This window comes from Callorhinus ursinus, unplaced genomic scaffold (genome assembly GCF_003265705.2).
Source record: "Callorhinus ursinus isolate GAN/ISIS: 27379988/994484 unplaced genomic scaffold, GSC_fseal_2.0 scaffold4, whole genome shotgun sequence".
Lineage (NCBI taxonomy): Eukaryota > Metazoa > Chordata > Mammalia > Carnivora > Otariidae > Callorhinus > Callorhinus ursinus.
The window spans coordinates 120,031,057-120,057,957 of NW_027397066.1; the positions used below are offsets into that span (position 1 = coordinate 120,031,057).

The window sequence follows — 26,901 nt, forward strand, 5'->3', positions numbered from 1 at the left end:
TATTTTTAAGATGGAAGGTGAAATGCTTCAAAGGAGGAGTAGGATTTGAACTACACTGGTTGGTGAGAGAAGAGGACCCTGTCATTCGCAATCCGTGTAAAAATTTTTTTAGGGAAAGGCAAGGTAAGAGTGAGGGCTGGGAGGAAGCTAATGAGGAGGAGAGCTTGCCTGTAGTAGAGGTTCCACTGGGGGAGAGTAGCACATAAGATAGGGCATGCCAGATGGAGCCAGCGATGGTAGCCTCAGTACCAAGTGGAGTTGTTTGTGGGCTTTTTGTAGTTCCCACAGCCAGTTGGGACCCTTAAAAGGATTTTCTCCAAGTAGATGAGTGATACGAAAACCGTGTTCTGCAAATACTGACCTTACAGCAGTATAGCAGTATGGTCCCTTGGGTTCATTGGAAGAAGGAGAGACTGGAGGAAAGAATTCCACTAGGACTTCTTAGGAAGGTTTAGTAGTATGAATCGTAGCAGAGACCCGGATCTGAACATGAGGTGGTGACAGTGGGAACAGAGCTGGGGAATAGTTACTTGGTTAGAAGAAGAACTTGGTGCCTCGGTGGTGGAGATCAAAGAGAATGAATCAAAGCTGATAGCATTTTGAGCCTCGAGATTCTGGATGAAGAGATTTCTTTTAATGGCAAGTCAGAAAGGACAATCAATTTGAGAAGTAAGTAAGTTGAGTTGGGTTTGGTACACTCAAGGAAGGTAACACCAGAATAACCAAGTAGAAATATATTTGAACAGTTTGAAAATACGGGACTCAGAGTTCGATTGAGAAGATCGGAGTTGTCAACATTCAGCAGAAGGTGAAGTTATGGGAAAGGAGGATTTTTTTTTTTAAAGATTTTATTTATTTATTTGACCCAGAGAGAGATAGAGCAGGAGCACAAGCAGGGGGAGTGGGAGAGGGAGAAGCAGGCTTCCCGCTGAGCAGGGAGCCCGATGCGGGGCTCCATCCCAGGACCCTGGGATCATGACCTGAGCCGAAGGCAGACGCTTAACGACTGAGCCACCCAGGCGTCCGAGAAAGGAGGATTTTTAAATGGTGTGTGTGGTAAAGCATTAGAAGACTGAATTCTGTTGGCTGTTCCAAGGTAGAGGCGCAGGAAGAAGGAACCAGTCAGTGAAAGAAGGGAACAATCAGTGAGGGGGGAGAAGGGAAATGAGGATGTTGCAGTATGGGCTCTGTGACACCAGAGGCAAAGAGTTTGAACGAATAAATGTGATACACAGTGCCAGGCATTATTAAGAAATCAGGGAAGATCAGACCTTAAAAAGACTATCACAAGTTATTTTTCAGAAGATTAAATTCAAGTTCCTACAGGACTTTGGACAACATTCACAGTAGTTAAGGTATCTTGTTAACCATTAAGGAAGTGCATGCAGGGTGCTAGTATTGTTAGCTTCATTTTGGCTTCTACCCAAATTTTGTGTTACTGCAAAAGGCAGAAACTAGAAATGTACCCAAAACATTAAAAAGACTCTAATGAGAGTTCTCAAGGTTAATTATTTTTTGGAGTTGGCCAACTCTGTGGGTTGTATTTTGATCATCTTTACAGTATGGGCTAAGTGTTTGTTAAAGAAAATTAGTAGAGGGGCACCTGGGTGGCTCAGTCGTTAAGTGTCTGCCTTCGGCTCAGGTCATGATCCCAGGGTCTTGGGATCGAGGCCCGCATCGGGCTCCCTGCTCAGCAGGAAGCCTGCTTCTTCCTCTCCCACTCCCCCTGCTTGTGTTCCCTCTCCCGCCGTGTCTCTCTCTGTCAAATAAATAAATAAAATCTTGAAAAAAAAAAAAGAAAAAAATTAGTAGAAAGAAAGATACACAAAACCTTTCAAGTTACCACCTCCTTGTAGGTTACATTGAATTTATGCAATACCAGGTAATCATTAGGCTGTTAGTCTTAAAGAACAACAGTTGGCAGAGGTAAGCTAAATAAAGAGCAATGGACCAACTTGATAAGTGTTGGCACGAGGTTTCTGCATGCTCTTCAGAGGAAATGCTTTTCCTTGTGTCTATGCCTTAATCATTTACCTTTCTCAGAGTTTTGTATCTTTCTAATTCCACTGCCTCAGGGATCATGGTTTTATGTGTGGGTTCTATAGGTGGAGTTGGGGGTGTGGGCCGATACAGGACAGGCATTAGGGAGAATGCTTTTGGTGGTTTTGTGGTGGTGGTTTTGTTGTCTGGTGTATAATCATAAAGACTAAGAAACCTTCATGCTTAAATCTTATGGATCGCACAAAAAATCAAATGAAAAAAAGCCATGTATTTTGATTGCTAAGCTATAAATATATTTATTAAAATGTAGTCTTATGTCTTCACCATGTTTTATTTTGTCATTAACAATTTTTATTTAGAACACACGCTGATTCTGCAAAATCCACCTCTTCTGAAACAGACTGCAATGATAACGTCCCTTCTCATAAAAATCCTGCTTCCTCCCAGAACAAACATGGAATGAATGGCTTTTTTCAGCAGCAAATGATGTATGACTCTCCACCGTCTCGTGCTGCATCTGTTTCTGTAGACTCCAGCCTTTATAACCTGCCCAGGAGTTACTCCCACGATGTTTTACCAAAGGTGTCTCCATCGAGTACCGAGGCAGATGGAGAACTCTATGTTTTTAATACCCCATCTGGGACATCAAGTGTAGAGACTCAAATGAGGCATGTATCTATTAGTTATGACATTCCTCCAACACCTGGTAATACTTATCAGATTCCACGAACATTTCCAGAAGGAACTTTGGGACAGACGTCAAAGCTAGACACTATTCCAGATATTCCTCCACCTCGGCCGCCGAAACCACATCCAGCTCATGACCGATCTCCTGTGGAAACGTGCAGTATCCCACGCACGGCCTCAGATACTGACAATAGTTACTGTATCCCTACAGCAGGGATGCCACCATCACGTAGTAATACCATTTCCACTGTGGATTTGAACAAATTGCGAAAAGGTCAGCTCTAACTGGCTTCTACTGTGTTAAGAGGTTAATGGTAGAAAATATGTGCGTCTGAATATTTGTTCTTTGCAGCATCGTATGATGTTAAATGATAGTCCTTTTTTTCTTCAGCTCTGCGGTTACCCACTCATGTAGCGAAGCTATCGGAGTCTCAGTAGATGGTTGGAAGGGTGTTTGTGCATGCAGCGTGTGCCTGAGTGCATGTTCTGCTGGCAGGGAGAAAGACTTGGAGTTTTTCACCCCTGAAGAAGTATGGCCTTAGTAATACCTTCCTGCCTCAGGAAGTGTGCACCCCTCTTTCCTGCTTTCCATGTATCCTGGGTGGGTGGACTCTCTACTGGGGCAGAGGAGCAGGAAATGGACCAGCCACAAAGCCTCTCCGAGTCATCCCTTTCCTGTATTTGTGTGCCATTATGGCTGCTTCTGTGTCCCATCTGCTGGGCTCCATTTCCTTCCTTCCTCGATAAGCAGTTTACACGTTGTGTCTAACTAGTAAACTCTGTTCCAGTCGTGCCATTCCGCTTTTGTTTGGTTTTATTTATCTCTAAAGCTCGGAATCTTCTCTCCCCTTACCCTGGCCACTTCACTTAGTCCTACACCATGTCCCAGAGCCTGCCAAAAGTTACAGACCTTGAGGGGAGAAAGATTCAGTCTGGGTTACACTCTGAGGTTCTTAAAGTCCTAGAGATAGAAGGCCAGAGTTTAAGATGTCCATACCCTAAAAACCGTGTGCTAATGTTTCTGTATGTTGTGGTAGAGTTACCCACCTATCCTAAAGAAAATAAAGATTTAATGCATCACGAAGAGTAATAATAGGGAGACTTGACTTGGCCATTCACTACCAGTTTCTGATTCTCTTCATGAAGTGGCTCTGTAATCTGATTAAAGGTTACTGAGGTATAAGTTAGGACCAAGGTGGTACAGAAGCTGAGAAAAGAAAAGTATTTCTTTCTCCATCTTTAAATAATCCATCTCATCCTGGGCTTAGACATTCATTCATTGCCGTAATCAAATGCTGGTACTGGTCAGCATATAGTGAGTGTTTGCATTTTCTAATGATTTAATGTGCCCATTCGGGATATTATTCTGTGAGCATCTTTTTAAAAAATCTGTGTGTGTGCACACATACCTGCACACAGGTGTGTAAAGAGAGAACAGACCATTCTGAGAACTGGCAAAGGTGAGAAGAAATGCTGATCGTTTGTTTTCTGTTTTAGATGCTAGTTCTCAAGACTGCTATGATATTCCACGAACATTTCCAAGTGACAGATCTAGTTCACTTGAAGGCTTCCATAACCACTTTGTAAGTATAATTGACCTGGCGTCATCAAGTGTATTTCACTCTCAGGATCTTCACACACAGTGCCCTGAGACTAAATGAGATCACGAAATACAAGTCCTTTCAGCTCCGTATGAATAGGTGTGACTTAGACTTGTGTTTTCCTGTTTGATAATAGTTTCTGTTTATTAAAAGAAATGTATGTGTGTTTTAGAAAATCAAAAATATATTGACAGTGGGAAGCGTATCAAGTGAAGAACTGGATGAAAATTACGTCCCAATGAATCCCAATTCTCCTCCACGACAACATTCCAGCAGTTTTACGGAACCAATTCAGGAAGCAAATTATGTGCCAATGACTCCGGGAACATTTGATTTTTCTTCATTTGGAATGCAAGTTCCTCCTCCTGCTCATATGGGCTTCCGGTCCAGCCCAAAGACCCCTCCCCGAAGGCCAGTTCCTGTTGCAGACTGTGAACCACCCCCCGTGGATAGGAACCTCAAGCCTGACAGAAAAGGTAAGGAGGGATGGCATGGTGAAAGGGTTGGGGCGGCGGGGAGGGGTTGGTGCCAGTTTAGATCTGCCAGCTTAGAGCTGCTCTTAACTGTCATGAAATCCCAAATGCTATTGGGACTAGAAATTCTGAAGTATCTCATATTACCTTAGTTATCAACGTGTTTTAAGTGTGGTATTGCTATTTGTAGATTAATAATTGTTATATGTTGATGCCCGGGTGAGATTTCTGTCTCCTGTCTCTAGAGCAGAGGTTACAAACTAAAAATTACTCACAAGGTTTGGCAAGCAACAGGAGAAAATGAGGAGAAACTGGAATGCACTTGCGCATTGTAAATGGAGTAACTAACTGCTCGTTGGCTGTAATCCTTTGTTCACTTGTATGAAAATAATGTGGGCCCATATGGGCAAATCATCTGATGTGTCAAGAGAAGCCAGAAATTTCATCTCTTACGTGTATTATCTTTTGATTTTTGAGTTTGATCAGCTAGTGTAATTTAAAAACAAAAACCAAAAAACACCGCAGACAGACCACACCCTTCTACAGGCTAGCTGTGGTCTTTGGCTGCTGGTTTGTAACCTCTTCTCCAGAGTATATAATATCAACTCAGACTAGAGGTTATTAGTGCATTTGACGTAATTCTTTAAGAACAGTGAGGCTGCTTATACAGTCTTTCTAGTCTGTCCGTATAACAGCTTCTTTAAAAATGATTCTGCCTTTGCTGGGGTATAAATGCTTCTGGTCTGTTCTTTCATACTGGCCTTCGTAAGTAACAATGAATTCTAGGGTAGCATGGTTTGATAAGAATTCAGTATAAAAGAAACTCCAAACTGGTAATACACACCCAGGTTTTTGAATTTGGGGTTTGAGTGGTTAAAACCCAGACAACTAGCTGTGTTGCAGAGTGCTGTTAGTGTGATTTAATCTTGACAACCACATAAGTTCGTATATTGGCTGTGTGATGAGTTGGCACCATTTCTGGGGAATTCAGCACATCTGAAGGCTCTTGTGCTGTACATAACTTTTTAAGGGCATGTACTATCTGTGTAAATTTCTCATTAACCTGGGTTTTAGATCGTTACAATTTTTCTAATTAAGTTCCAGCTGTGGGGAACAGAGTCTGAGACTCACTCAGAGTATCTGAAGAAAATGAGTTTTGTTTTGTTTTGCCTTTAAGTAAGTAAGTAAGGCCAGTCCTCTGCTGAAATGAGAAAAGTTACTGGGAACAGAAGCACTCTCAGGGGACTGTCACTTTGTCCTGCTGTCTGCATTTCTATCCTGTGGGAAGTCTTTGTATCTGCTTTGTTTTGTCTCACATTCTTTCCTTCTTGTTTTCCTGCCTTGGATCCTCTACGTGTTTTCTGCCTTCCAGGAGCTGTGGCCCACAACGCCCCTCTGTGGCCTCACTTCTGCCTCCTGGCTCCTTATTTTACATGCGTGCAGCTTCTGCGTCTGCTGCCTCCATCATTGTTCACTCGCTGTAGGGTGCTCACAGAGAATTTGATTTCTCTTATTTGTCTTTTCACATCAGGCCGTAGGATGGATTGTAGGCCAGCCCGTAGATTGGCTACCACTGGTCAGCTGCCCACCTTTGGTCTGACAGCTGGAGGGATAGTCATGCGTAACACCCACGGCCGCCCACACAGCCCCAGCAGCAGGGCTATAATCAGGGGTGGTTATCTTAGAAAGGGTGTGAGCATCACAGGTTTTTTATTTGACAACTTTTCCTTTTGCTTCTCTTTGTCCTCATTTGTCTTTAAATCTATTTAGGCATTATTAGTCATTTTCTTTGCATACAAAATGCAAAAGTATGTTTGGACATGCATAGATTTATAATTGAGTTCACAGGTAGCTGAAGGATTAAGGTCCAAGTGTCATGAACTCTTCGCAATATTGAAATAGTCATTTTTAATGCTAAACTGGTTCTTTACTTATTACTTAGTGCATGTGAGCAGCAAATCTCTACTTTTTTTTTAAAGATTTATTTATTTTAGAGAGCGAATGAGCATGGGAGCACGAATAGGGGGAAGGGCAGAGGAAGAGAATCTTCAAGCAGATTCCCCCGCTGAGCGCAGAGCCCCATGTGGGGCTCAGTCTCATGACCCATTAGATCATGACGCTTAACCAACAGCCACCCAGGTGCCCCATCAGATCTCTGCTTTTTAACCCCAAATGTAAGTTTTATATCTGGAAGTCCTACGTAAATGTAGAGGTGGTATTGTTAGGGTAAGTGTACAAAGCGCTGAGTCCTACCTACTGTACTTCTCTGCCTGCCCCTTCCTTTCCCCAGGTTCTGCAGAACACAATTCGAAAATTCCCGGTGTATTTCAGTTAGTGATTACACATGGCAAGCATAATGAATCAGAAAAGATCCCTATTTATATGTTAGAAAAATTTTAAGATTGTAATGATATGCTTTTAGTATTCCCTAAGTCTGACAGAGCTCATGTACCTCATATTATGATATGTATCATCTTATGTATATGTCATAATAATATGGCATGTGTACTGTATATCATTTATATTACATATATGTATAATTATACCTCCCTATGTATATATAGTGAAAGTACTATATATTCTAGTATGGTAGCAGTTAGTTGCCCTAGTTCTCTAAACCAATGTAAAATGACTTTACAGTAGAACAGAACAAAGTAGGTTCTTGGTTACTTCTGGAGGTTGTGTTCAGGCTTTTAAAAAATTCAGTGAACTGTTGAGAGACAATCCTGAGCTCACTGGCCAGGTGGTTTATTTGGTATCTATGCCTAGATACAAAATGATCTGAGAAAGCACCCGGAATAAAATACATCGTTTTTGGCAAAATCAAGGAGAATAGGTTTAGCAAAACAGGGGAGGTTACTAAAATCATAGTAATAAAAAAAAAGGTTTTGCTTTTCTTTTAGTACTGTTCTACTTTTTAAAAATATGATACAAAAGAGAAAGCATGAGAAACTACTTAGCAAACTTGATCGACTCACTTTAGGAAGTTAATAACTATTCAAGAAAAACACATTGAACACCCAAATTCAGACCTTGGAGCAGTTTATATTTAAAAACCTAAATTGTAGGGGCACCTGGGTGGCTCAGTCAGTTAAGTATCCGACTCTTGATTTTGGCTCTGGTCATGATCTCAGGACCGTGGGATTGAGCCCCATGTCTGGTTCCACACTCAGCATGGAGTCGGCTTGGGATTCTCTCTCCCTCTCCCTCTGCCCCTCCACTACTACCAGCCCCCCCCCGCCACATGCTTGTTCACTCATGCTAAAATAAATAAATATATCTTTAAAATAAATAAAAATAAAAACTTAAACTGTAAAACAAATGTCTTATTTGGTCATGAAATTCTTCACATGCATAGCATCAGATGAGTCTGTTTTACTTTCAAATTTTGTGACATCAGATACATGACTCAATCTATTCCAGTATCTCTTGTTAACTATATCTCATAATTAGCAAACCTGATTCTATCAAATCTGGCTTGATTAGTTTCAGAGCCCCATATAACTAGTTCAGTACCCAGTGTAACCAGTTTCTGTGATTGTCTTCTTTGGAAGAGTCTACAATAAATGAGTGACATTCTAATGTCTTGTTTATACCCCCAATTATAGATGTCAGCTGCTGTAGTTAGTAGTACAGATAAGTTTTTCGAATACTTCTGAGTAACTGAAGCTTCAGAAATGCATAGATGTTCTAAACCAGTTATGTTTAATTTATTTTCATGGACCCTTTTGCCCATCACCCAACTTATGGTAGCTGTATTTTCACCCCTACTATTTCTGTCACGATAGTATTTGTTATGAACCAAGTTTTGTGTATATTAATAGAGGAGAAGAGCATAATTTACATATATTATATTAAATATAGGAAAGCAGGGGGGTCATTGTAAATGCAGGAAAAATTATGTTTTGATTGTTTCAACTGGAAGTTACATTTTAATTAAAAAGCAAGTTTATAAAGTTTTGGAAACTTCTGTAAGCTATCTATTGTGGCTTCTCTTAAAGTAAATCATTACCTGAATCTACTGTATTTAACCACTGTGCTGATCTAGGCCCCCTACCCCCATCCAGTCTCCTAACATGATGTGGTAGCCATTTGAGCCTCAAACACTGTCTTTATACTTTGTTTTGTTCGGCTTTGTCCAACCATGGCTTTCTGCAGTAGTTCTGACCATTAAGTTATTGTATTGATTTTGAAAAAGCAGTGCAAGTTTACTTCTGGTATTTTTGTACATTAGTCGGATTAAAGTATCTTCACATATGCATCTTCACTTCAGTATAGGGAGCATCCAGAAGACCAGTCTGGATGAGCTTCCCTAGATGGGTCTTTTTGACACAATTGACATACTTGCTCTAGATGTTTTTTCAAGAGATCGTCTGAAGTTTTTGAATGTGATTAAAAATGAACATGCTTTTTATTTCTATTTTTTAAATTAACATGCTTTTTAAAAACTACTTTTTTTTTTTTAAGATTTTATTTATTTATTTGACAGAGAGAGACACAGCAAGAGAGGGAACACAAGCCGGGGGAGTGGGAGAGGGAGAAGCAGGCTTCCCGCTGAGCAGGGAGCCCGATGCAGGGCTCGATCCCAGGACCCTGGGATCATGACCTGAGCCGAAGGCAGACGCTGAACGACTGAGCCACCCAGGCGCCCCTAAAAACTACTTTTATACTATAATAAATGTTTGGGAGATGAATGACACTAGTAAATATAACTAGATTTTAATAAACAAGTGTTAAGTTTGAATTAATTTTGGTTTGGTGTTACAGTTTAAAGGAAATGCAAATGGAGTACATTTTTAGGGTGCCTGGCTGGCTTAGTCAGAAGAGCATGTGACTCTTGATCTCTCAAGCCCCATGTTGGGTGTAGAGATTACTTAAATAAATAAAAACTTTTAAAAAAAGAATGGAGTGCGTTTTTATAGCATTGGCTTTACATGCAGATTGTTTCTCCTAAATAGTCTTTACCTTCCAATATATAAGTATCATTATTACATTCTTCTTCATACAGTCAGACCATTAAAACAAGTGTAAAAGTTACCTGGATTAGTTTTTGGAATTATCAGAGGATAATAATGTTGTGAATTATCTTTCTTCTTTCTTGATTTTTGAGATAGCTAATGGAAATAGTGTAATCTGTAAAACTGCAGAAGAGTAAATAGGCTAAGTTAAACCTGTAGTAAAACAAAATAAATTTTCCACTTTGTGTTGAATTTATGTAAGCAGTACCTATGAAAATAATACTTGATAGTGTATGGACTTTGCAAAAACAATTGCATCTGATTTGAAACATGACCTCATGTGACTGCTTTGACCGTATTTGGGGTGATCAACTTCTTAAACAACATTCAGTTGTTCTTTTTTTCCCACTTAAAAGACCAACAAAAAATTATGATATTGATCAGATTAAACACTACCAGCTTTAAGAGAACAGCAGTTCATCATCATAGATTTAAATGCCTACCAATTATAGGATATAACCTTTGCTAGGCCTTGGGTCTCCAAACACAGGAAGATAAGGTGGCTTCCCTGAAGAAGTTCACTGTCTAGTGGAGGATGTAGAAAAGTAAACACATTATCGTAATTGGCGTGAAAGGGGCTGTGGTTGAGGTAAGCTTTTGGCACTGTTATCTGAGCTCCCCTGAGGAAAGTCTGAGAGGGTGAATGGCAATTAAATGATGGTAGAGGTGGGAGGGATGGCAGAAGATCTTCTAGTCAGAATAAACAGCATACCCAGATGCTTTAAAAGAGGGCAGATGGGACTGGCTGGGTTGTGGATGGGAGGGAGGGAATAAGATAGGGAGGGAGGAGGGGAGCAAAGTATGAATGGAGGAAGAAATGCCAAATGCCTTGCAGGTGCCTGATCCTGAGGGTATTACAGTCCATGCTAATGAGTTTGGGTTTATTCTGAGTACACCATTAAAGGGTTTTATGCAGGCAAGTAACATAATCAGGTTGGCCCCTAGAAAGCTCATGCTAAAATTTAAGGATATGCTAGGAAAAAAGACTGTATTCTCTAATGTAAAATGTTACAAAAGTCACATTTTTTCAGCATCTTCCTCAGAGAGTGCTTTGCTTGGTTTTCCAAATCCAGGGTTCTTAAAGCCTTGGTTTAGAAATGATCAAATGAGGAAAGGCATAACAGAGCCCCTTTCCTGGCTCTTATTTGGTCCTTCAACTTGGGGACTTACAGTGATTTTTAAAGTTTTGAAGACATTTGGAGTATAGGTGGAGGTTATTTAGCCATACAGTGTGAGCTCATCACTTTTCAGAAGAACAGACCAGGTAAGTGAGGAATGTATTAAAAACAGGAAGGTCTTAAGAAAAGACTTCAGACTTGCAGATTTTTTATTTTCTTAGGTAAATGAAAACAGACTATTATACTGTCATTATAAATACAAATTAAAATTTATAAAATAAAGATTAGAGAGAAAGTAGAATTTAGAATGACTTCTTGTAAGAGATCTGAAGTGGCAACTGGTAATAGAGGAAACAAAGCAGGTCTGTGGTGACTCAAAAGAGAAATTGCCTTTTGAACATGTAGTGGGAATGCCTGCAGAACAGTCATATGGGGTGGTTGTGTAAATGTGTAGGTTAGGATCTCCAGAAAAAGATCTGAACCAGGGATGAAGATCTGTCAACTTGTACTCCAAATTACAGAGCAAGTCACATGATCCAGAGATTGACCCCCATAAGCGTTAAAGCACGGAAGGAATTTCGCCAGTAATCAGTGCACTCTAAATGAAATAATGTTGTTTTCTTTGTTCAAAGGTAGTCTAGCTAAAGCCAAGTTGTAATCTGCTGTGGATTTAAAAATTGAGCCTCGAATGAGTTACTCTGTTTCCTCTCAGAATTTGAGAACCAGTGTTTCTCCAGAGTTGGTTTATTTTTGCTTTTACTTTATTATCCTTATTTCTTATTCTTTATTTTCACCCTTTTCTTCAACAATCAGGAAAACATTCAAATATTTGCCAGTAGACAGTAGAGAAGAAGACAGGGCCAAGACAGGCGTACTAATACCTTGGACCTTTTTTCACCTTTCTCTCCTAAGTAGTACTGAGCCAACATTTGGGTATGACTTTCATTTCTGTCTGAAACATCAATGTCAAATTGAGTTTAGAGGGATATAGAGAGATAAAGCTAACAAAATGTCTAAGTGACTCAGTACGATTCAGTGCCACACTTCCACATTGCGACTTTGGTCCCAAAATCAACCTTGAGCTTTGCATGGAGTGGAAAATACATATAAATTTTATAAAAACACTTTAAAAACCTCACCTGATACAATATTTTTCTATTAGGAAAACCAAGGTGTGCCCTTGACAGTGCTTAACAGATGGAATTGGTTTGGAGAAGAGATGATCTGTTCAGGGTCAGGTAGTAGAAGGATCACTGCAGGGAGCTGTCAGACATGGGAAGAATGGAAGTAGATCACAGGCGGGGTGACCACTGGGGGAGAATCCCAGTGACAAATCAGGAGGAAGCCCAGACCTAATGAAGCTAGTGGGTCTTTTTTTTTTTTTTAAAGATTTTATTATTTTTTTAAAATTTATTTGAGAGAGAGAGAGAACGAGAGATAGAGAGCACGAGAGGGAAGAGGGTCAGAGGGAGAAGCAGACTCCCCGCTGAGCAGGGAGCCCGATGTGGGACTTGATCCCGGGACTCCAGGATCACGACCTGAGCCAAAGGCAGTCGCTTAACCAACTGAACCACCCAGGTGCCCCGTAATGGCTAATTTTTATTGTATGCTTAGAATAGGCCAATGTTCTCAATGTTTTCATGTATTATCTTTTTTCAACTTTACAATATATTTATGATATAGGTATTTTATTATCATCATCTCCATTTTACAGATGAGGAAACTATGGCACAAAGAGGTTTTATTTATTTCTTTTTAATAGAGAAGGGGAGGGTCAAAAGGAGATTCTTTTTAATATTTTATTTATTCATTTGAGAGGGAGAGAGACAGAGCACAAGCAGGGGGGAGAGGGAGAGGGAGAAGCTGACTTCCTGCTGAGCCAGAAGCTGGACATGGGGCTCGATCCCAGGACATGGAGATCATGATCTGAGCCGAAGGCAGACGATTAACAAACTGAGCCACCCAGGCACCCAAAGCTAGTGGGTCTTTGAGAAAAGGAGGAGGGCAGAAGACACACTGAGGGGACACCAGCAAACCAGAATTCGCCCTGAAAACAATTATTAAACTTCATGTCACTCACAGATCAGCTACCTGTGGCATTCAAGTAGATATAAGATCTCGAACTGAACTGAGCAGTTCAAAACTGACCTCTAAACACTGGTTTCCTCAGACTTTCGATTGCCCAAAAGGATCGAGAGGTAAAACAGTGTGGACAGCACAGCAGCATACACCAGCAGGTGCGAGGCTAGGGGAAGCCTTCATTTGGCATCTGTAATGTTGTTACCCAAGCAAGTCACGTAACCTCTTTCGTTCTTCAGGGGTATCTCATCCATAAAATGAAGAAGCTGGATTTGATGTGTAAAAGCCTTTTAGCTGTGAAATAAGTATTTTTCTGTGGTAACCCTTACCCTCTGCCTCTTACTTTTTTTGAAGGGAAGTACGTTGTTTTGGGGAGTTGATAAAAAGCTGCCCTCCTCTGTTGTTTTTAGGAAAGTGCCCTGCCAGTGTGGGCCCTGGATAGGTATTCAGCATTAGGGGTAGGATTACAGCCCCAAATCTTATCACTCACATTTTAAACTAGACCTGCCTCATTTCCAAATCAACTCAATGTATTAATTGCCTAACTTAGAAAATTGGTTCATTAGAGAACTCTCATGTTTTATAACCTAGAGATTCCTATTTTAAGAAACTTTTAACCTTCGGTAGATAAGGTACTAGATATTGCCACTTAATCAGCAAATTCTTAATTTTGCCATCTAATAGATGTTGACTCAGTTTTGTAAATGCCAAAAAAAAAAAGATGAAAATTTGGTTCCATTGAGAAAAGAGCAGCTTAAATTACTGATTTAAATGATATTGCTACTCTGGCCGCCAGGCTTCCTATGGGAAAAAGTGAAGGCCACTGCTGAATGTTCGCCCTGTTCTTCTCATAGGGCTTTTCAGCAGCACTTGTATGTGGCAGAGAGTAAATGAAAAGAAAATGAGGGCAACTGAATTTTTGTTTTCAAATACTTACATAGAAGCTAAACAACCAGCAGTTCCAGAATCGAGACCTCTTAATCTTTGCAAAATGATGTCCCCGGGCAACTACCAGTATCCAGGGGAAACATCAGTGGTCTTGGTTTTGATCTTGGATTAGCACACATTGTAGCATCAACATGCTTCTCTAGAAGGGCTTTTGGACAGGAGGTCAAAGAGTAATCAGATTAAGGTTGCTTAAATACCTCCATTAAATTAAGAAAGTAATATTCTAGGGAAGTAGGCCTTGGTACTTTCTTATCAGACTTCAAAGAAAAGATGTACTTTGAGGTCTGAGGTATTTTATAATTTTTTATTTGATCCCGTTTTCTAAGGCATGTTAGAAGAATAACTAACATGGCACATGTCTTTCCTCCCTTCCCCCAAATAAAGATAACCACTAACCAGTCTGGTTATCCCACTAAAACCTTACCATCTTTTATAACACTTGGCTTGTCACACTGTTGCATGAAGCTTCTTCCTTTCCATTGTACTGAGCATGAATTATATGTAGCAAGATTGAAATATTTTCCACAAACAAACTTTTGTTTATGCTTTGAGATGTAACATTTCTGCTCAGGGCTCTGTTGCTTTTTTACAGAATCCATTTTTCCAATTAAAAAAATAACATATTAAGAGAGTCTTCTTTTTACCAATTAGGTCAAAGTCCTAAAATTTTAAGACCCAAAACCCATGGTTTAGAGCGAACTGATTCACAAACCATAGGTGACTTTGCTACAAGAAGAAAGGGTATGTACTTTAGTACCGCATGCTGGATGGGGCATTGGGAATTTATTTATTTTGTGATGGTTTTTTCTTAAAAAGTAAAAGAGAAGAGCCTTAAGTACTACTGATGTTGTAAATAAAGCTTCCTAGCGCATTATTTCTAAAGTGAATGCTTCCCATAATGTGTGTCTTCCCATTGTGGCTTTCCATAGACCCAAGTCTACTTGTTGTGCCATGAATAGCAGCATGATAAATTTGATAATACATGATATTTAGTCTTGTCCTTTTGCCTTATTCTCTTAACCTTTTGGACATCCATACATTGTTTTCATTAAGCTTGTGAGCTACTTGTGAGTTCCAAATGCCTTCTTTATTTATATAGAATGTGATATGTATTCTGTTCTGAGACAAAATAAAGAATCACTTCCCATGGATTATTTTATGCCATTACTTAGTATTTGACAGCTTAAACTGCCATTAACCTTTGGGTTTCAAAAAAATAAAACATAAGAATTAAAGAAATATGTTCGCTAAGCACAATATTCTGTGCTTGTCTATTTTAAGTGTATAGGTGCGCAAGATTTAAATTCAGACTTAATCTCGTCTTCAGAAAATCACATTGTTTTTTGTTTTGAATAGACAAAAATACCTACAAGCCCCAGTGAATCTATAGAGTCCTTTAAAATGACCAGCTATTTTATAATTTGATGGTAATTATAACATAGTTGATTAAAAGTATGAGTTGAGTAAAAGTATGTCCATATATGGACAAAGACTAAAAGAAGGAAACCTAGAAAAATGAAATATTTTTCTTTGGAGTGGCAGGATGAAATGTAACCAAAATATTTACCTAATATGTTTAAATAGTCTCCTAAAATATAATTAATATTAACATACAGTTTTAGTTCTTTTGTTCATTTAGTTTATTTCTGAAAAATGTTTCATTCTTGACCTTAAGGGCTGAGAGCTCTGTGGTATTTACTAGCGTGGTAATTGTCTGTTGTAATAATGAGGTACATAAGCAAAGACCACTTATAAATCAAGCCAATAAGAATATTAGTGTTTATTATTTAATTTGGTAAAGGATATTGTTGGTTAAATAAGCTAAAACTTTGAGGTAATTTTTAATAATGGCCTTCTCTCAGAGCTGAGTTTGAGCCTTAAAATGTTATTATTGCTTTCTTTTATTTGTTTCCAGACTGGGCTTGAATTAGTTTAAAAGATTTGGTCAATTCTTTTTTCAGTTTTTGATTTTAGCAAAGTTTGGTATTTAATGCTTTCTATACATCATTTTATATGTATAGTTATATAACTGATGCTTCAGTGTTGAAGAGTAGAAATGTTTTTACATAGAAATTAAAGCTCCATACTTGGGGATAAATTATTTTTTACAAAAAGGAAATAAGGAAAAGTATACATTAAGTAAAGGAATTGGGTCACGTTACCCTTTCTTCTCGTTTAGTTTATTTTCATAAAATATTAAATTAAGAAGCAGCGTGTTGTAATAGAGCTTTAGACTTTGAGTCAACAACCAGGAAACATTATTGGATTTAGCTTTTGTCACTCATTACTTAGCTGTGTAACCTTGGGCAAATCACGTAACATCCATGAAACTCTTTTCATGTGTGAAACCAGCTGGTCTTAGGTGTACTCTGGCTGTAACGTATAAGTAGAGAGAGAGAGTGAGGATCTTGTTTTGTTTTCCAAATTTCTGTATACTGAAGCCTCTTTTTCTCTTTTTCATTTCAGCCAAGCCAGCACCTTTAGAAATAAAACCTTTGCCAGAATGGGAAGAGCTACAAGCCCCAGTTAGATCTCCCATCACTAGGAGTTTTGCTCGAGAGTAAGTCTTTGTTTAAAATATGTACCTTGATTGTTCACTATAATGGAAAATACCTGGAACAGTGGTTCCCACAGTATAGTCTGGGAAGCCCCTCCTTTTCGGGTTCTGTGAGGTCAAAACTATTTTCATTAAGATGCTAAGATGGCTTTTGCCTTTTCCACTCTCTTTCTCTCATGAGTATTTGCTGGAGTTTTCCAGAGGCTACATAGTGTTTGATCATATCCCGGGACAGGTAATAAATAGAAAATATTTGTGTACCCTTGTGGTGTTTTTTGATTGTTTGTTTTTATGTATAAGTCTATTTTTTTAATTCAATTAATTAACATAATGTATTATCACTTTCAGAGGTAGAGGTCAGTGATTCATCAGTCTTATATAAGAACCAGTGCTCATTACATCGTGTGCCCTCCTTAATATCTACCACTCAGTCACCCCATCCCTCGCCCCCCTCCCCTCCAGCAACCCTCAGTTTGTTTCCTATGATTAAGAGTCTCTTATGGTTTCTCTCCCTCTCTGACTTCATCTTGTTTTATTTTTTCTTCTCTTCCCCTATGATCCTCTGTTTTGTTTCTTAAATTCCACATATGAGTGAGATCATATGATAATTGTCTTTCTCTGATTGACTTATTTAGTTTAGCGTAATACCCTCTAGTTCCATCCTTGCCACTGCAAATGGCAAGATTTCATTTTTTTGAATGCCAAGTAGTATTCCATTGTGTGTATATGTATAAAACACATCATCTTTATCCATTCATCTGTGGATGGACATCTGGGCGCTCTCCAGTTTGGCTGTTGTGGACATTGCTGCTATAAACACTGGGGTGCATGTGCCCTTTCGGATGACTACATTTGTATCTTTGGGGTTAAATACCCACAATCGCTGGGTCATAGGGTAGCTATTTTCAACTTTTTGAGGAACCTCCATACTGTTTTCCAGAGTAGCTGCACCAGCTTGCATTCCCACCAACAGTGTAAGAGGGTTCCCCTTTCTCCGCATCCCCGCCAACATCTGTTGTTTCCTGACTTGTTAATTTTAGCCATTCTGACTGGTGTGAGGTGGTATCTTACTGAGGTTTTGATTTGTATTTCCCTGATGCCGAGTGATGTTGAGCATTTTTTCATGTGTCTGTTGCCATTTGGATGTGTCTTCTTTGCAGAAATGTCTGTTCATGCCTTCTGCCCATTTCTTAATTGGATGATTTGTTCTTTGGGTGTTGAGTTTGATAAGTTCTTTATAGATTTTGGATACTAGCCCTTTATCTGATAAGGCATTTGCAGATAACTTCTCCCATTCTGTCAGTTGTCTTTTGGTTTTGTCGACTGTTTCCTCTGCCATGCAAAATCTTTTTATCTTGATGAAGTCCCAATAGTTCATTTTTGCCTTTGTTTCTCTGGCCTTTGGAGATGTGTCTAGCAAGAAGTTGCTGTGGCCAAGGTCACAGAGGTTGCTGCCTATGTTCTTCTCTAGGATTTTGATGGATTCCTGTTTCACATTTAGGTCTTTTATCCATTTTGAGTCTATTTTTATGTATGATGAAAAGAAATGGTCCAGTTTCATTCTTCAGCATGTGGCTGTGCAATTTTCCCAACACCATTTGTTGAAGAGACCATCTTTTTTCTATTGGATATTCTTTCATGCTTTGTCGAAGATCAGCTGACCATAGAGTTGAGGGTCCATTTCCGGGTTCTCTATTCTGTTCCATTGATCTATGTGTCTGTTTTTGTACTAGTACCATACTGTCTTGATGATTACAGCTTTGTAATAGAGCTTTAAGTCCAGAATTGTGATGCCACCAGCTTTGGGGTTTTTTTTCAACATCCCTTTGGCTATTCAGGGTCTTTTCTGGTTCCATACAAATTTTAGGATTATTTGTTCCAGCTCTGTGAAAAAAGTTGAAGGCGTTTTTGATAGGGATTACAATGAATTGCTCTAGATAGCATAGACATTTTAACAATATTTGTTCTTCCAGTCCATAAACTTGCAATGTTTTTCTATTTCTTTGTGTCTTCCTCAATTTGTTAAATGAGTGGTCTGTAGTTTTCTTTGCCTCTTTGGTTAGATTTATTCCTAGGTATCTTACGGTTTTGGTGCAATTGTAAATGGTATTGACTCCTTAATCTCTCTTTCTTCGGTCTCATTGTTAAGTGTATAGAAATGCAACTGATTTCTGGGCACTGATTTTATATCCTGCCACTTGAATTCCTGTATGAATTCTAGCAATTTCAGGGTGGGGTCTTTTGGGTTTTTCACATAGAATATCATGTCATCTGCAAAGAGTGAGAGTTTGATTTCTTTGCCAATTTGGATGCCTTTTATTTCTTTTTGTTGTATGATTGATGAGGCTAGGACTTCTAGTACTGTGTTGAATAAAAATTGGTAAGAGGTGACATGCCTGTCGTGTTCCTGACCTTAGGGGAAAGCTCTCAGTTTTTCCCCATTGAGAATGATATTTACTGTGGGCTTTTCATAGATGGTTTCTATGATATTGAGGTAATGTTCCGTCTATCCCTACACTGTGAAGAGTTTTAATCAAGAAAGGATGCTGTACTTCGTCAAATGCTTTTTCTGCATCGATTGAGAGGATCATATGGTTCTTGTCCTTTCTTTTATTAATGTGGTGTATCACGTAGATTAATTTGCAGATGTTGAACCAACCTGTAGCCCAGGAATAAATCCCACTTGGTCATGGTGAATAATCCTTTTAATGTACTGTTGGATCCTGTTGGCTAGTATCTTGGTGAGAATTTTTGCATCCATATTCATCAGGGATATTGGTCTGTAATTCCTTTTGGTGGGGTCTTTGTCTGGTTTTGGGATCAAGGTAATGCCTCGTAAAAAGAGTTTGGAAGTTTTCCTTCCATTTCGATTTTTTGAAACAGTTTCGGAATAGGTATTAATTCTTCTTTCAGTTTTTGGTAGAATTTTCCCGGGAAGCCATCTGGCCCTGGGCTCTTGTTTGTTGGGAGATTTTTGATGACTGCTTCAATTTCCTTGCTAGTTATGGGTCTGTTCAGGTTTTCTTCCTGGTTCAGTTTTGATAGTTTATACATCTCTAGGAATGCATCCATTTCTTCCAGATTGCCTAATTTGCTGGCATGTAGTTGCTCATAATATGTTCTTATAATTGTTTGTATTTCTTTGGTGTTGGTTGTGATCTCTCCTCCTTCATTCATGATTGTATTTATTTGGGTACTTTCTCTTTTCTTTTGATAAGTCTGGCCAGGGATTTATCAATTTTATTAATTCTTTCAAACAGCCAGCTCCTAGTTTCGTTGATCTGTTCTACTGTTCTTTTGGTTTCTATTTCTTGATTTCTGCTCTGATCTTTATTATTTCTCTTCTCCTGCTGGGCTCAGGCTTTATTTGCTGTTCTTTCTCCAGCTCCTTTAGGTTTAAGGTTAGGTTGTGATTTGAGACTTTGTTTTTTTGAGGAAGGCTTATATTGCTATACACTTCCCTCTCAGGACTGCCTTTGTTGAATCCCAAAGATTTTGAACAGTCGTGTTTTCATTTTCATTGGTTTCCATGAATTTTTTTAATTCTTCTTTAATGTCCTGGTTGACTCAATCATTCTTTAGTAGGATTCTCTTTAGCCTCCATGTTTTGAGTTCTTTCCAAATTTCCTCTTGTGATTGAGTTCAACTTTCAAAGCATTGTGGTCTGAAAAAATGCAGGGAATGATCCCAATCTTTTGGTACCAGTTGAGACCTGACTTGTGACCTAGGATGTGATCTATTCTGGAGAATGTTCCATGGGCACTAGAGAAGAATATATATTCTGTTGCTTTGGGATGGAATTTTCTGAATATATCTGTGAAGTCCATCTGGTCCAGTGTGTCATTTAAAGCCTTTATTTCTTTGTTGATCTTTTGCTTAAAATGATCTGTCCATTTTGGCAAGGAGGGTGTTAAAGTCCCCTACTATTATTGTATTATTGTTGATTTGTTTCTTTGATTTTGTTATTAATTGGCTGCTCCCATGTTAGGGGCATAGATATTTAAAATTGTTAGATCTTCTTGTTGGATAGACCCATTAAGTATGATGTAGTGTCCTTCCTCATCTCTTATTACAGTCTTTGGTTTAAAATCTAATTTGTCTGATACAAGGATTGACACCCCAGCTTTCTTTTGATGTCCATTAGCATTATAAATGGTTTCCCTCCCACCTCTCTTTCAATCTGGAGGTGTCTTTAGGTCTGAAATGAGTCTCTTGCAGACAGCATATCCACGGGTCTTGCCTTTTTATCCAATCTTATACCCTTTGTCTTTTGATTGGGGTATTTAGCCCATTTACATTCAGAGTAACTATTGAGAAATGAATTTAGTGACATTGTATTACCTGTGAAGTGACTGTTTCTGTATATTGTTTCTGTTCCTTTCTGGTTTATGTTACTTTTGGGCTGTGCCTTTGTTTACAGGATCCCCTATAATATTTCTTGCCAGGCTGGTTAAGTGATTAGAAATTCTTTTAGTTTCTGTTTCTCCTGGAAGCTTTTAATCTCTCTTTCTATTTTGAATGACATCCTTGCTGGATAAAGTATTCTTGGCTGTATGTTTTTCTCATTTAACGCACTGAAGATATCATGCCAGTCCTTTCTGGCCTGCCAGATCTCTGTGGATAGGTCTGCTGCCAGTCTAATGTTTCTACCATTGTAGGTTATAGACCTCTTGTCCTGAGCAGCTTTCAGGATTCTCTCCTTGTGAGATTTGCACATTTCACTATTATATGTCGAGGTTTTGACCTATTTTTACTGATTTTGCGGGGGGTTCTCTGTGACTCCTGGACTTGAATGCCTGTTTCCTTCCACAGATGAGGGAAGTTCTCAGCTGTGATTTGCTCCAATATACCTTCTGTCTCTCTCTTTCTCTCTTTTGTCTTCTTCTGGGATCCCAATTATTCTAATACTGTTTCACTTTATGGTATCTCTTATCTCTCGAATTCTCCCCTTGTGATCCGGTAGTTGTTTCTCTTTTTCTCGCCTTCTTTATTCTCCATCACTTGGTCTTCTATATCACTACTTCTCTCTTCTGCCTCATTTATCTTAGCAGTTAGAGCCTCCATTTTTTATTGCATCTCATTAATAGCTTTTTTATTTCGACTTGGTTTGATTTTAGTTCTTTTATTTCTCCAGAAAGGTATTCTCTAGTGTCTTCTATGCTTTCTTCAAGCCCAGCTATTATAATCATTATTCTGAACTCTAGTTCCAACATCTTACTTAGTCCATACCGATTAGGTCCCTGGCAGTTGGTACTGCCTCTTATTCGCTTTTGAGGTGAATTTTTCTGTCTTGCCATTCTTGCAGAAAGTGGTCACTTTTCTATTTGTAGAGTTGCAGCTATTCTTTTCTTATATCTCTGGTTGAGTTTGCAGGTATTCAGAATGATTTGATAGCTATCTAGCTGAATTCCTGGGACCAGACAAGACTAAGGTCACCTATTCCTCCACCATCCTGGACTATTACTCTTGTGTTTTTAAGAAATGTTCTATTATTTGTAATATGGTAAATAGGTATAACCCAAATAAACAAAGTTCCTTGGGGTTCTCAATAATTTTTAAGGGTATAAATGGTTCGTGAGGCTAGAAATTTCCAAGATCCACTGATCTGGAAAATACGGCAGTTTCTTGTGGGGGTTATTTAATCAAGATTTTTGTGAATATGTGAAGAATATGTGAAGTTACAAACCTGCACTAAATATGTGTTTGTGTTTTATGTGTTCATATAGCTAGTTTTTTTAACTAGGAACTCTTCAATATTCCTTTTCATATCTGTGACTTTCTACTTATCCCCCAAATCACCGGTAGTACTTTTTTTGTTCTACACAAGGAATTTGATGCCTGAAGATATACTTTTTACTATATAGCCATAAACATTAGGTGTGCGTTTGAATGTATGCAATAAGTTGTATTAAAATAAATGTATACAATAAATGATTGTAAACTTTAGTGAATACTTCTGAAAAAATGTAAACTATCACTCATGTTTATTTTGGAAGTGATTTTAGAAACTTGTTCAGGTTTAGGTTTGTAACAGTAGTTTCTGTAATTAGCTCCTCTAGGTTTCCCTTATCTCCCCGACCGGATTCAGTGCATAGCACAACTTCAAGCAGCGACTCCCATGACAGTGAAGAGAATTACGTTCCCATGAACCCAAACCTTTCCAGCGAGGACTCAGTACGTAATGTCTGCATCTTCACTTCTGTCCTTCCAAGCAGCCCTTCCAAGTCCTGCACGCCAGGACATTTCTTCCAGTTTCTAAATCTTACCTTTATATACTTATGGAAAAAGGCTAGAAGACAATTTTTTAAAATGCTTTTTAAATAATAATGTTGTAAAGTTTAAAACCAATAAAGCATCAGTGTTTAATATCAGCATCGATAAAGCAGATAAAAATTAGTTAAAAATCATAATTTTATGTTTCTTTTAAGATATATTTGATTTTTGAAACTATTCAAGAAAATATACTGGAAGTATTTCATAATGCAGTTCTCCAGGCCCACTTTATGGCACTCTTAGAGTGAAATGATCTTATATAGGAGGCTTTTGATAATCTTTCAATAATATACCCTTAGATGTGGCTTAAAGATTACAGACCTGTTACAAACCTAATTTGTTTCAGATTGGCTGTATTGGCATAAGGCACAAGAATTTTATAATTGTAGCAAGCCTGTGTTCTCCAGAAATTACATAGTTGCTAGAAAATACTGCAGATATTTAAGAATACAAGCTATTTTAATGTTGAAATAATATTTTGCTTTTGTTTTCCCTCAAATCGGGTTCAGTGTTTGCTCTGTTACTTGTATTTTGGTAGATGAGTGTATCAGTTATGATTGGGTTCACCTGCAAGTAACAAAAGATAAACAAATAACAATGACTTTAAACAGACATTTATTTCTTTCTCACGTAAGAGTCCAGAGAGGCAAGCCAGGATTGTTGTGGCAGCCCTGTTTTACAAAGTCCTTGGGGACTCTGACCCCTTCCACTTCTCTATCCACCATCTTCTGGGTGTGGTTCACATGCTCCTAGAACAAGGGGTGCTGCACCAGCAATTCACATTCTAAGCTGCAGAGTAGAGGAAAGCCTATCTGCCTTATAAGGAAGGTTCCCAGAAACTGCCGTACACACTGTGTGGCCACATAGATACAAGAGGGGCTGGGAAATATCCTTTGTTCTGAGAGACAGTGGGCCTGGCCAAAAACCTATTCATGTGGGAGAGGGAAAGGCAGATGTTAGGGCACAACCAGGTAGTATTGCCAGGATAAGCAAGCATGTGATACCAAAATTTGGAATGAGTAACATTTTAGTGACTTTATTTTCTTTAAAGCAATACTCTAGAGATTCAAAATAGAATCTCTATCAACAAATTTGTTTTACGTCTTTAATGTACTTTAGGCAAAAACAGGTTCCTCACAAAAATTAGGTGATTTGAAAATCTTGATATGGTGCTTAAACTAATTAACTTTAAAATATCAAATTTATATGTTGTTCAAAATGAATAAGATAATTTAAAATGTTTATATCAGTCCTGGATTAGAATACAAGCTAGCTATATCAATATTGCTTTCACTAATTTTTTAAGGCAGAGCAATTTTTATTAATTGGTTTCTGCTTTTGCATTCAAGATATTTCAACTTGATAAGTGGTGTTTTATTATTTTTATTAACTTGTTTTTTTCTCATTATAGTGAATAGACTGGTAAAAGTCTACATAAATCCTCAGTGCAATATCAGAGTACATATTGTTAGCAATTTTTATCTTTAGGTGGTTGAGTGGATTTTTTTTATTACAAAAGTATAATTATTTTCGGAGATACTAAAAGAGTTTCCTTTTGCCCAAAGTAGTAAATTACCATAAAAATCTTGGAAAGGACATGTAATAGGCAAGTTTGGAAATGTGATTTGTCACAAGTTAGTGTTAGGTGAAGGGAAAAGATGAGAAAGAAAAACATTACAATCAGAAAGTCAAAGGAAATTTAGAAAATAAAATTTTCTTTTATCCCTTATATCATTAAGCCAGAAAGGTCCTTTTGCCTGCCAGCTGATGATTTTCTAAAGTACTTCGGTCCTAAGTGTTAGAAATAAGCAAAAATGTTCCCCGTAAAAATATCCACCCCCCCATTCACAATAGAGAAGCCAGCCACCATTTCCATTTCCTCATGCTGCCAGCTATAAGAGTTCATCATAGTCCAGACAACTCTTCCTTAGAAAAGAACATGATAGTTACAGCAATGTTTTCCATACCTCTTGGAAGTTAGTACATTACTGGAATACCATAGAAATTCACAAGATCTCATTATGCTCGGACTGATGAAGTCAATAAAAAAAATTATCTTGGAGAAGTTGAGACAGGATCAGATCAAATCTGGCTTATGCCTACAATGAAGATTAAATTCTGTACATTGAAGTTTCAAAGCATGATACATTTACCATCCCGGTGATCATAGAGCGGGCAGTATTTAATGAAACCATGATGCTGGTCTATTAATTTATAGAGATCCAAAGTCAGGCATTCGTGAAGTGAACCCTTAAAATGACACTTGAAATTTGGGTGACTGTACCTCACTACTAAAGACATAAATATTGTTATATAACAATGACGACAAAAATATGTTCAATAATTTCCCGTACTTTAAAAAAAGAATTTTAGAAAATCAAAGCACTATTGTTTTTCTTTTTAAATCATAGAACATTTATGATAACTCCTAGAATCTTAGGGTTTTTCTAAACTGTTTTGGGAAAACACTGGGTTAAAGACTAGAACGCAGGAACAGGTTGTTCCCAGTTGAGATTAGATCAAGAGTAAATGGACTACCTTGCAGGGTCACAAATTTTAACAATACTTAAAGATGAAAAAATTTCCAATTCTAATAATAACTAGACAGAAAACAATTTAGCCAGCAATTCTGAGAAATTCTCTTTAGGAACAGCTTGAGTTTAAGTTAAAGTGTACCTCATATGAACTCATAGGTTCCTTTCATAGCCTTGTAATACTGTGAACAACACTAGGCATTTCCAGTTAGGGGAATTCCAGGTATGGGTTCTTTCACGAGTCACATTTGAATACAAAGTTTTACACACACACACACACACACACACACACACACACACTTCTGCTTGATTTTATATGTGAGAATGAAATATGGAGTCATTCAGAAAAAAAAATTTCAGTTTCTTTATGAATTAGGAACAAAAGAGAGAGGGAAATAGCTATTTGTACTAATTGAGCAGCAAAACTGCTTACATTTTTTTGTGCCCTATATGTTATTTTCAATATTTTTTTAATGTTTTATCAGTAGTAGTTGGTAAACTTGGTTTAAAAATCTGTTCCTACAGATAGAGCCCTCACATTCAGCCATGCATCTTGCTCACTGCATAAATATGCTGTGTACAGTATGTAATATGTACAGTAGACTGCAGAGTATTATGTTTGTGGGTACGTGCAGTTCAGACTGTGTCCTGCTCACCAGGCTGTGGGCCCGGCACAGAGCTGTGTAGCCTTACAGGCAGGAACACCTTTTTCTAATTCACAGAAATGTTTGACACGGGCTATCAGCAGCCCTGCTTCAAATGAGGAAATAAATTCAGTATTTAGTTTCTAGCAATTTCCTTTCCCTAAATCACAATTTACTCTGTTTAACTTGAACTAAAAGAAAAGGAGTAGCAATATAAAAGAATCAACAGGGGGTGTGTGGGTAGCTTAGTTGGTCAAGTGTCCAACTCTTGATTTTGGCTCAGGTGATGAACTCAGGGTCCTGAGATCAAGCCCTGCCGGGGCCTGTGCACTGGGTGGGGAAGCTGCTTAAGATTTTCTCTCCCTCTCCAGCCCCCCCCCCCCCCCCCCCCCTCTTTGTTGCACTCCCCCTCTCTCTCTCTCTCTCTCTCTCTCTCTCTCAAAAAAAAAGAACAGAACCAGGTTTATGCAGTTTCCAAATTCTTTTGTTCATTATAACAAGTATAAATTTTAAGTATATTACATCATTATGGTTTTCTTCAAAAGTATGAGATAATACGTGAATATTCCTATGTATGTGATAGAAGACACAAGGATGGAAGCTGCTAATGAATATGTATATAGTCTTGCCTATGAGAAGTCCAGAACATTTCTGGGTGAGGTTAAAAGCAGCAAGGCAGGGAAACAAGGCATTTGTTGGCACACGTTTAGAAGGACTGTTGTAATTAGCATAGAGGATATATGTGTAGGGGCATAAGTTCATGTCATCCTTTCCTTATTCAGCAGTGATCTTCAGGTTCCTATCAGCCTGTTGCTTTTACATTTTTCTGCCTCAGGACTTTTTTGTTTTTATCATTTATTGCTGTCCTCTATCTTCCTTTTTCCTTTATCTGTTTTTAGAAGGTAGCGCTTCTGTTGTACAATTCCTATTAGGACGGAAGAGATAAGGCTGAAGAAGACAGAAGAAAT

The 26,901-nt window shown here is 38.3% G+C and overlaps 1 protein-coding gene across 6 annotated transcripts in view; it reads left to right on the forward strand.

Annotated features, from left to right (window-relative positions):
- The window catches only part of GAB1 (GRB2 associated binding protein 1), a 125,430-nt gene that overhangs the window by 92,194 nt on the left and 6,335 nt on the right, over positions 1 to 26,901 (forward strand). For 4 of the 6 annotated variants that reach the window (XM_073892295.1, XM_025874249.2, XM_073892299.1 and 1 more), the window contains 6 exons: positions 2,361 to 2,962; positions 4,186 to 4,271; positions 4,462 to 4,765; positions 14,577 to 14,666; positions 16,392 to 16,485; positions 22,533 to 22,656. In XM_073892295.1, the coding sequence (XP_073748396.1) occupies positions 2,361 to 2,962; positions 4,186 to 4,271; positions 4,462 to 4,765; positions 14,577 to 14,666; positions 16,392 to 16,485; positions 22,533 to 22,656 (1,300 nt within the window). The remainder of the gene's footprint in view (positions 1 to 2,360; positions 2,963 to 4,185; positions 4,272 to 4,461; positions 4,766 to 14,576; positions 14,667 to 16,391; positions 16,486 to 22,532; positions 22,657 to 26,901) is intronic. The other 2 variants (XM_073892297.1, XM_025874248.2) reach the window with 1 other exon arrangement.